This window comes from Stegastes partitus, unplaced genomic scaffold (assembly GCF_000690725.1).
Source record: "Stegastes partitus isolate 25-593 unplaced genomic scaffold, Stegastes_partitus-1.0.2 Scaffold647, whole genome shotgun sequence".
NCBI classification, from domain to species: domain Eukaryota; kingdom Metazoa; phylum Chordata; class Actinopteri; family Pomacentridae; genus Stegastes; species Stegastes partitus.
The window spans coordinates 200,072-211,058 of NW_007578378.1; the positions used below are offsets into that span (position 1 = coordinate 200,072).

Here is a 10,987-nt window from a genome sequence, read left to right on the forward strand (position 1 = left end):
TTATAAATCATTCTGTCATATATGAAGTACTCAATAAAATCAGGGACTGAAAAATTGAGGAAATGTTATCAAAAATAAATGTAATAAATTTTATACGTTTGCAGTGAGGGAACACTGGAGGTAGAATAGGCCAAAAAATTCAGAATAGCAAGACAAAAATAGACAAGTAAATTGCTACGAAACAGATAAAGCAGACTAAAATGTAGAAATAAAAAGCCGGATTAAAAAACAAATACAAAAAATAAAGAAAACACATACACACACAAATATAAATAAATAAATAGTCATGGTAATTACACAAAAATACCATGTGGTGTGGCCACTGTGGTGTGGAGTAATCTGCTCTCTATGACAGAGTGAGGAAGTCAGCATCCTGGGTGGAGTCTGAGGGTGATCTGGGTTCATCTTTTGCCTGTAGTTCTGATGTGAAGTAAACACCAAGTTAATTTTTACTCATTTATAAATATTTTAAGTAATTTTTTAAATTAAACAATCATGTTTAATTTATTTTAGCTTCATTCAAGTACAATCTTGTCATTAACTTAAACTGAAAAGAATGTTTAAATTACACAATAATGCTTAATTTAATCTGTTTCATTTAAACTAAACATTTTCAATTAACGTGAACAGTTTTCTTCTAACCCTAACAAAAAGGTTCAATATAATCACAAGATAACATTGAAACGTGCCTCTTTTCTCCACCCAAGGCATACTTTATTTTTCTTCCAAATATGACCAGCTACAAAAATATGAAGCTCACATCTCCTCTGTTTCCTGCAGTACTGGAATGCAGCATTTCATCCAACGTGACCATGATGCATTGCGATCAGCTGACATAGCGGGCTGGGATCAGCGATTGGTCACGACTGGAAGTTAAAGATCAGGTCACACAGCAATAATGTCGAAAATACTTAATAAACTACAATATACTCCCATACTTAAAAACAGATGTATAGCTGGTATCTCACATGCAATTAAATTATTTAAAATAATAAAGAATAGTTTCGCTGTTTAGGATTTTGGAGTGAAATTGTGAAGTTTTGCTACCCATGATTCATTGCGGGACCAGCTGTTTTATGGTTTGTTCCCATAGACTGCCCTGTGGTTATCTCTCAGGAAAACGCATTTAAAAGCTGTGTGTCGGATACAGCAACCTTCAAAAAATATTAAAAGTAGCAGCGTTTAGGTTTATGAGACAAACATTTCGCAAGGATAAGCTTAATTACAGCCGTTACGAGAGTTTAAGCTTGTTGGAATGGCTGCCTGACAAGCTTTACTCCAACGGTGTTGCGGCTAATGGTAGCATCCCGGCGCTCTTCTCCTCAGACTGTCTCTGTTTGCCTTCTTGACACACCTTTTGTTGTCTCGCCGAGCTACAGGCAGCTAACGGTTGCTAGCGAGCATCACCCGCGCTGACTCCCCAACAGCGGTGAAGTGAAGTCGGGGCAAAAGAGTTAACGGTTAGCCGAGGGAGCCGAGAAGAAGTGACACCCTGCCAGGTAGTTCCCAATGTAGCCTGTGAAGCAATTTTTCGTTTTTTTCGCTGATATTGACGTCTGGCGTGTCAAACGTGTATCAAAGTATCAGAGATGCCGCCTTCAGTCATTAGCTGGCTAGCTAGCAGCTAACATCAGATAAACAGTAGCCTAGCGGAGTTAATGCGATCTGCTCTGTGATCTATAAACACCCGCCTTGAAAGCGAAAGTGGCCTACATCCGTATTAGGCCAGTCTGTCTGCTCCTTAAGCCGCTGCATCACAGCAATGCTCTCTGCTAGCTGGTGCTGATGCTTTCTTCATCGACCAACTCTTCCTCTTTTCGCATTTAGCCATAATGTCTTGTAACGCTGATTGTGTAGTTTCTGTGTGAATAAGCGGCCGTGTCTCCTTCAGGATGAGTGGAGATGAACTGAACCCAGCTGCAGTGGCTCGGCCGGTAGAGGATGTTCAAGGAGATGGACGGTGGATGTCACAGGTATACTATACGTTGTAAACATTCACCCTTTATCCTCTATTCTAATCTCAATAATACAAAATATGCGCCTTTTGAGTGCAAGCTGAAAGATCTATCTTGATTCTCAAAAGGTTTGTCCTATTCTTGGGCATGTCAGTGCATTTGTATGGCATTAAGTGTTTTTTCTGTAAAACGAAACTTAACTTGACAGCAGGGTAATGCATGATTTTTAAATATCCCTCTCTGTGCTTCACCCCAGATGGACTATATTATTGGTCTTGGGATGGCACTGTGGGCTACAGCTGCAGTGATTCATCGACATCAACACTGATAATCAATTAATCATTTTGATGTTATTTTTCAAGTAAATCTAAATCCTATGATTCCAGCTTCATAAATTGAATATTTTCTGCTTTTCCCCTCCTTGATGACAGTGAACTGAATAACTTTGGGTTGAGGTCAGATTAGTACATTTGAGGATGTCATCTTGGATTTTTGGAAGCACTGATTAACATTCTTCATCATTTTCTGGCATTTTTATAATCCAAACAACAGATTGGTTGATTAATAGAGAAGCCAACCTGCAGATTAGTTGACAGTGGAAATAGTCCTTAGTTGCAGCCCTGCAGTGAGCCTGTACCTGGGCAGAGCTGATTCATAAATCTGCATCCTTTTACCATCAAGTGTTTGTTTATTAAGCTCTTAGTGCTTTTTAGGTAAACAGGAGGATGGTGTTCGACTGTGACTTGAGTCTTGTCACTTAAATTTGGTACATCATCAGCATTGAAGCTTCGTGTCATGTAATTGCACGTATCTATGCTCAAGTTATTAACATAAAAATGACTGCTTCTGTGACTTTATGCTTAGATTACGTTATATGTTCATCCTCACCTATTTATATGACTCTTTTTCTTTCTGGTCATCCTCTGAAGCCTGTTATTTCCTAGAGATTTTTGTGCCTTCATTTGATATTCTCAGTAATTATTATATTAGGTATGGATTTTGATCTGTTTTAGAGAAACCATGCACTCATAAATTGTAGCTATTTGCAAGAAGGTCTGTATTTTTTCAGTGCAGGACTTTATCTAGTTTGTGTAGTTGTGCCTCCTGGTAGGTCTGTACAAGGTTAATCCTCCAAAGCTATTAGGACTGAGACGGTCTGCTTTACTCCAGGCTCTGTATCAGATGGGGCACCAGACATGTCTTGACTGTGATGAGCTTTCGGGATTTTGTCTGACTCGGATGGCTCATGAGAATTATCCCACTGCTTTAGATTTACAAAACTCATCTAAGGTGTTACCTCAGATGGAAAAGCCCAGTATGGAACTGATTCAGTTCTACTGTTTGAATAAATTGTAAAGGCCACAGTTAAAATGCCACAACTGTCCACTTCATCACCTACTTGTGTGTGTGTTTTGTTTTGTTTTTTGTAATTTACAGCACACAAGATTTGTACAGGAGTGCAAGGATGGTGAACCAGATGTGCTTTTTGTGGGAGACTCTATGGTTCAACTAATGCAGCAGTATGAGGTAAGATGAGATCCTTACCTTTCTCTGCTTTGACGTTTGGCTGCTCACATTGCAGCAACATCTTTCCTCTAAAATAGTGCACCAGAAGCTTTTTACTTAGAGTAAAATCTTTATACTCCTTTGTTTAATATAAACATTGTGCATTCACAGAACTCTCCATCATGGGTCACTAAGACATCATCCCAGACACTACATGCAGTCTGAATCATGTGTTCTTCAGACACTCATGTTGTCGTCTCTGAGAATGCAGAAAAAGTTTGAATGAGGACACTGCACCAGAAATTTTGCATTTCACTGACTTTGAATTTTAAGAAAATATGTATATGCTAATGTATAATTTTATATGCATTTGCCACAAGCAATGCATGTATATTTAAACCCACAATGAAGTCATCAGTGTGACAAAAAAAAAAAAAAAGCTCATGAAAACTAGCCCTAGGCTTGGTAAAATATTAAAGAATAGCCTCGTCTCATCTCGAACCTGCTGACCAACAAGATTGTATGTTGTAATAGAATGAAGAAAGAATTGTGTGTTCACAGAGGTATTTTTTATTGGTGTATCGAAGTTTAATGTCACTCTGAATGCACTGTGCAAATGAACTGGGTTGTGCATGTGTTTATCTTGCCTTAGTACAGAGCTGCATAATTATCAATATTGACATCATGATTATTTATCATGATTGTTATTGGTTTTTGTTGACCTTTCACATTTGAACAGAGCACTACACTCCCTCCTATGTTGTGCTACATTCCTGCTAACATACAGACATTGCATCAAAATAGGACTGGTCCTTATTCGCAGTGCATCTCCTTCAAGCAAAATATGAAATTGCACCTCTTAATAAAACTTAGGAAATTGATCAAAACTTTATCAACAAAATTAAGTCACAAGAGCACTGCTTCCACATTCAAGCTATGCAATGAGGTGATGTGTTGTGTAGCGTTGCTGTTGTGGATATTCAAGGTGGCGCTTGACAAAGGCAGTGTTTCAGTGAGGTAACTTTAGTAATTTTATTCTTCTTTTTGCCTTTTTTTCTGTGCAGTATAATGCTTCTAATCAGACTGCAGGAACAACATTAGAGAACCTTTTGCACAGAAAGTGAAGCCAAAACATCTTCATCACTCCTTGGTGGCTGACTGCTATTAGATATTCAGCAGACTTTTCTATGTGAAGAGCATTTTAAACATCAAACACTGTTGATTGTGGTCATTTAATAGCGGAGAGCCTAAATTGTGATTAAGGTTCATATCTCTTGTATAGACCTAAGTCACTGCTAGTGTTACACATATAGGTGTAAAGTCCCCTGTTCATTACCAGCATCAGTGACTAGTTTGATAGCTCTAGGACTCTCTACCATCAGAAATGTAGACTATCAAAACCAAAAAATGTATTTATGCTTTTTCTATGCATTGGAGAAAGCTTGTGTAAAATGCAGATTCATGCTTTTGTCCACAGGTCTGGAGGGAGTTGTTCTCTCCTCTTCATGCGCTCAACTTTGGCATCGGGGGCGACACCACCTGCAATGTGCTGTGGAGGCTGCAGAATGGAGAACTGGAAAACATCCGTCCCAAGGTGAGACGAGCCTGCTCAGACAGTTTAGGACGCAATCATTTCTACACACCAACCTCTTGCATACATATTTTATACAAAACACCATCTGCACACACAGTTGCACCGTTGGGCCCAGAGAGACATATCATATACACTGTTTGTCTTCCTTGCAAGAAACACATGTAGCTGTCCCTGACCACCTTATCAGGAGTTTGGCAGCAGCAGATGGCCTGTTGTGACCCCATTAGCCATATTATTGTGAAATGTTTTTTTAAACTGTAGCTGTTGTATCACAGTACAGTGCAGATGATGTAGACGCTTTGGACAGCTTGTGTTTCTCACTCGCTAACCTTGACAGCAATCCATTAAGCTTGTCTGCCCAAAACCGCTAACAATGTATTGCCTAGTTATAACTGCATATGATGTGCTTTGATCTCAGTTCTGCTGATTAGTCTGTGTTCAGTGAAAGTGAACAAAGTGTCTGTACTCTTGTCCAGGTGGTGGTGTTGTGGGTAGGAACCAACAATTATGAAAACACAGCAGAGCAGGTTGCAGGAGGGATTCTTGCCATTGCACAACTTCTCACCTCTCGCCTCCCAAAGGCAAAGATAGTCGTACTGGTAAGTTTGGTCACATCTCTTGTCTTTTGTTGTAGTTTTTGTCATATTACCGTAATTTCTTATGCATTCCTCCATTCAAGAGCTGGTTAAACACAGAAGTAACTTAAGAAAGGTTGTTAAAGTAAGAGGCCCCTTGATGTGATAATATTGCAGAGCAAACACGGAAACAACCAGCTGTCTGACCCGGCTTATGTTGGTCATTCGTCAACATTTATATCAATATTATAGAACATGAGCGTGATTTCAGGTGCCTAAAGGTGAAGATTTATGAATTTATGCTACAATAAAATCTGCAGTGATGTAAACATTAAACATATAACAGATAATGACATCAGTATGTGGTAATGGAAACTGAATTATTTTTGCTGTAAGTGTGTTGAATTGAAAACATTGCTCACAGTTCTCAGGCAGTGGGATTGAATTACAGGGGCAGAGCGATTTTAGATGAAAGAAATAGATAATTCTGTATCTATTAAAAATATCCATCCATGTATCTTGTGCTCTGAGGAACTCTGTCTTTTGTAGTAATAAAGTAGACCTGCTTTATCAGTAAACATCTTTGTTTACACTGGCTCAGCAATAAGTGTCAGCTCAATAATTCACGACCGCGTGACTTTAAAGAAGCACCACAGTGAATAGGCTATTCATTTTGTTTTCATATCGTCGTCGCAATCAAACAGTGGGCCTGTTATGCTGCCGATGCTGCTTAGAGACCGACAGAGGAACAAGCGATAAAAAATATCTAAAGATAAGTGTATTGGATGTTATGGTTTGGAAGTTGTGCTTGGATTGGATACAGTAAACAGACCCCGGCTGAGCAAAGGATGAGTGGTCGTAGTGATGCATTTTTCCACCATTTTGCCTCATTTAGAAACTATTAGATTTGAGTTTTTCTCTTTCTGAAACTGGTTGTGATCTGTGCTACAGCTGTTATCCATCTGCTCTGCAGCCTGCAGCTCACTCGAGTATTTAAAACCAAGAAAGCATCTCTAATGTCTTCTCGTTGTGTGCGTTTTTACGTTTGTTTGTTTGTTTGTATCAGTTGTGATAATAAGCATGTTTACTTTCAGTTATTTCTTCATTTCGTGAACCCTTGACCTTGTGAAACACAATTCAGGCACAGATTTTGTTGAGTTTTTTGCTTGAAGTCCTGTAAAATGTTTTACTCACATCTATCAAATGAACAAGCTGCTGGTTTGTCTTAACAATTAAGAAAGTAGATTGTAGTGCAACTTCTTGTGCGTGTCTGAATAAGTGGCTTTACGGCCGTCTCTTAATACCTCCGACATGGTGAAATGACTCGGTGCAGGTGTGTCTGGATTCCAGTAAGAATTTTTAAAGATTGTAATAGGTTTTAGGACAACCTTTATGTGACAAGCATGTTTTGATGTGTAACATCTTGTCCCTCAATCATATTAATCTCCATAAATGAGTGGGAAATGTTTTGCCGTTCTCAGGGTTTGTTGCCTCGAGGGGAGCGACCCAACCCGCTGAGGGAGAAAAACGCTGCTGTTAACGGCTTACTGCGCTCCTGGCTGCCACGGTTGGGCCAGGCTCAGTTGCTGGATGTGAGCGGGGAGTTCGTCCACTCCGACGGAACCATTAGCGCGCAGGACATGTTTGACTTCCTCCACCTGACGTCGACAGGCTACCGCACCATGGCCAAGCCCCTCAGCGACCTGCTGCTTCAGATACTGGAGGAGACGCCGGAGGAGAGACGGGCGTCGTTGGTTTGAGGGCCGTGGCCAAGAGGCGCATTCATCCAGAGGCATGTCTCACCCGCTGCCGTGGGGGAGACATGCCCCTGGTTACCCGGAGGAGGAAGGGCTCACTCTTTAGGGGGACGAGGTACCCTGATGTGAGGGAGCCCACTTGGGGTGTGGGATCACATTCATGAGTGGAGGGTTGGGTGTGGAGAGGTGCTGCAGAGGGAGAGAGACCTCACTACAAACATAGACACTGTGATTGCCGTAGTAAGCTCTATTGCAAGAAGGATTCACCAAGGTCAGACTCCTCTGAATCATAGACAGGTGTAACGGAACCATGTGGGACTGCAGTGGCACACACACACACAGATTAATCTTGGCCTGTGGATAAAATGAGTGTTTCCCTCTAACGCCGTTGAATATCTTCCTCCATGTTTTGATCTCCACTAAACAGTTGGCTGTACTTGGTAGAACAGAATCCAACATTAGAGAATGTTGTCACCTCTTCGACGAATCACTAATTGTACAAGGAAGAAAAATATGAGTCACGTTTACTGTGATGTCTTTTCAGTGAGCCACAAATCAAAAACGTTAGGGTGGACTGCTGCAGAGGGCAGACTGCTGAAATGTACGCAACATATAGCAGTGTTAGAAATGATCCTGCAAACAGCATATTAAATAATAGACACAAACTTTGAATAATAGTTCACTAATTTTGCCTTTGTGGACTATTTCATATAATTGGCCAAAAGAAAAGGAGCACCTATCCTATTAAATGTTCACTTTGAACTTGTGTGTAACTATCCTTTAATCAATAATCAATACAGCCTTGCATATTTGACCTGTTCACACACCACACACACACACACACACAGAAGGTAAATCACAGTGTAAATCCTGTGTCAGCTCAACCCTGATGTCGCTGTTCGCTGCATGCATCTTATAAGGCGAGCCACAGCTTCGTAGTGCAAAGGCTTCCGTATTTAAATACACACAGTCAATCAATATCATGTATCCGTGCATATTCGTTAGTGACGTTATCGCTGCTGAATCTAATCGTCCAATAAGCTGTAGGTCTTCCAGATGCGCTGCCTTGGTGCAAAGCTTCTATCCCATCCAGCAAATGTGTTTACATTGAATTTGTAGAGTTATACAATTTGGGTCCAAAACAATCCAGTGACACTTATTTTAAAAGTAAAAAGAAAAAAACTACATGTCATTCTGAGCTAGTTATCTGGGTTGAAGGATGGGTTTGAATAGAAATACTTGTTCCGAAGCAACGGTGCGCTTCTTCTTCTTCTTCTTTTTTTTTTAACAGCAAAGTAAATTTGAACAAACAAAAATAGCTGCAGTCCTGCTTTCTCCTCACAATCGTAACTTACACAGAGTTACAACTACAGATCGATGTGCCACAGTTTTCTTTCAGTATCCAAACGTTCACGGTCGGACTCTCAAACGTTGACTGGTACAGGCTCTCTCTCCCTCTACCTCCTTAATCCATGGATATACTGTATTTTCTCTTAGAAGCACTTCTTCATTTGACTCCTCACCTCCTCTTTAATTTCTGACCCTGTCGTATTCGTAGTCGACTCTCACCCAGCCCTGCCACCCTGAACTCCTCACTTCTCTACATGGTATGGTTACTGAGTATTTTCTAGGAATAAAGCGTAGCCACATGGTTAAGCTATACTGAACACAGCTATACTGAATATTATCACGCTAAAATGCTAGAAAGCAATCACAGGTCATGTAAAGAGAAAAAAAAAAACAAAAAAGCTAAAAAACATTCGTCTGTGAGCTTATAACTGTGGCTGTTTGTACATGGCTCAGTTCTGTTCAAACCGTGGCAGAGAGTCTCTTGTCGAGCATCGAGTTATCCAACATTACTGCTGTCTTAAGCTCTGCACATTTGCGTGATGTGTTAAATATAAATAGTGTATGTGTGTGTGCCTTACGTGTTGATGAGGACGGTTGTGTACAGTATGTCTGGTACTGGACAGTGGAAGTTGGACGTGTGAGTGTCTAGAAGTGACCCCGGGTGTACATAGGACGTGTGAAGACTGAGGAGGAGGGGGTCACGTTGTGGGAGTCTGTGTTTGCTGTGATACAGTATTTGCACTGTTTTGGCTCGTTGTCATGTTATTGAGGTAAAGCATTCCAAATAAAAAAACAAAACATGAACTAATCATGCGTTTTCTATTTGTAGTCATTAGGAGATGATTAGTTGTCATATGAGTCATAAATAAATGGAGATCTGCAGGACCTGGCAGCGCTGTGTGTAAACGCGACACACTCACCAGTAGAGGGCACCATTGCACCAGAAGTAAACGTGACAAAGACGCTCCTTCCTCGCCTCCTCTCTTTTAGCCAGAGACTTCCTTATTGCTTAATTAATTTGCTCTCACCGAGTGTATCTCTCTAATGCTGTAATAATTCAACAGCGCTCGGCGGCAGCGTAGTCTCGTGTAAAGACATCCTCATTAAACAATTAGGACGTGCTGGAGTGGATGTGATGGCAGGACGAGTTGTAAAATACCCTGTTAATAAACCATTTGCTCACTTTTAAAGTTTCTCTCATTAATTTTAACTGAGATTCAAAACTTCCCCGGCAAAGAGGAAAAGTCCGTCTGTGCTGCAGATTGTCTGCAGAGCGGGAAGCCTGAAGCGCTGCTGCTGAAGTACATGTACAGTTGTCCTCAAATGTATTCATACCCTTCCATTAAAGAAAAGGAAAAATTCACAATAGTCACTCGAATAACTAGAAACTGAAAAAAGTAATAATAAATAAAAATTTGCTAAATTATAATTTTGTGAAATAAGACATTGCTTTTGAATTGTGGTTGAAAAGAATAATTAAAAAAAAACAACTGTCCCAGACAAGTTAGAGCACTTTGCTGATGAGCAGTGGGCCAAAATACCTGTCAACAGGTGCAGAAGTCTGACTGAGAGTTACAGAAAACACTTGATTGCAGTGATTGGCTCAAAGGGTTGTTCAACAAAATATTAGTTTACAGGTCCCATCATGCTTGTTTGCTTTTCTTTTTTTTCAATATTTCTGTTGAACCACAATTCAAAAGCAATGTCATGATTTTCATCAAATTTTTATTTATTACTTTTGTAAATTGCAAGTTATTTCAGTGACATCTGTTTTCTTCCTTCTTTAATGGGAGGGTATGAATACGTTTGAGGACAACTGTATGCTGGATTCACAGTTTGGCTTTTATGTTTCTGACACAGGAATGACTGAGGAGTTAAAACTGTTCTTTTTTTTTTTTTTACAAGTTTTTCCATTTTTGTGGCTGTGTAAAAAGAAAAACAAAGCAGGACTCTCTTAATAGTTTAAAGTTAAACACAAGGAAATGTAAAAAACTCAAATATACAGCATGACTGGTAAATCTAAATATCCCCTTAATGTTGTTGTAAGTCTTAAAGCCGGCCAAGCAGACTCTAGATAAATATTTCCTTCTATTAGCGCACTGTTTGGAAATGGGAAACAATAACTTTCTAATCCCAACAAGCATTACCCGAGACGGAGGCGTCTCCGGCAAGTTAGCTACACCCTGATAAAAAACCCACCGCTGGCCTTGGCTGCTGTTCCTGCTCTACTGACCTGTGTAATAATGGCAA

At 40.1% G+C, this 10,987-nt stretch overlaps 1 protein-coding gene across 1 annotated transcript; it reads left to right on the plus strand.

Moving 5' to 3' along the window:
- Positions 1–1,283: 1,283 nt before the first annotated feature.
- On the plus strand, positions 1,284–9,545 carry pafah1b2 (platelet-activating factor acetylhydrolase 1b, catalytic subunit 2). Its single transcript, XM_008289950.1, has 6 exons — positions 1,284–1,499; positions 1,892–1,973; positions 3,393–3,482; positions 4,939–5,055; positions 5,532–5,654; positions 7,112–9,545. The coding sequence occupies exons 2-6, from the start codon at positions 1,893–1,895 to the stop codon at positions 7,388–7,390; spliced, it is 690 nt and encodes a 229-aa protein (XP_008288172.1). The 5' UTR covers positions 1,284–1,499; position 1,892; the 3' UTR covers positions 7,391–9,545.
- The last annotated feature ends 1,442 nt before the right edge of the window (positions 9,546–10,987 follow it).

Excerpts from the sequence above, each read along its gene's own strand:
- pafah1b2 (XM_008289950.1), top strand. The coding sequence starts at position 1,893 with ATGAGTGGAGATGAACTGAACCCAGCTGCAGTGGCTCGGCCGGTAGAG. Across the intron at positions 1,974-3,392 it reads ATGGACGGTGGATGTCACAG|CACACAAGATTTGTACAGGA; the intron begins GTATACTATACG and ends TGTAATTTACAG. Across the intron at positions 5,655-7,111 it reads AGGCAAAGATAGTCGTACTG|GGTTTGTTGCCTCGAGGGGA; the intron begins GTAAGTTTGGTC and ends TGCCGTTCTCAG.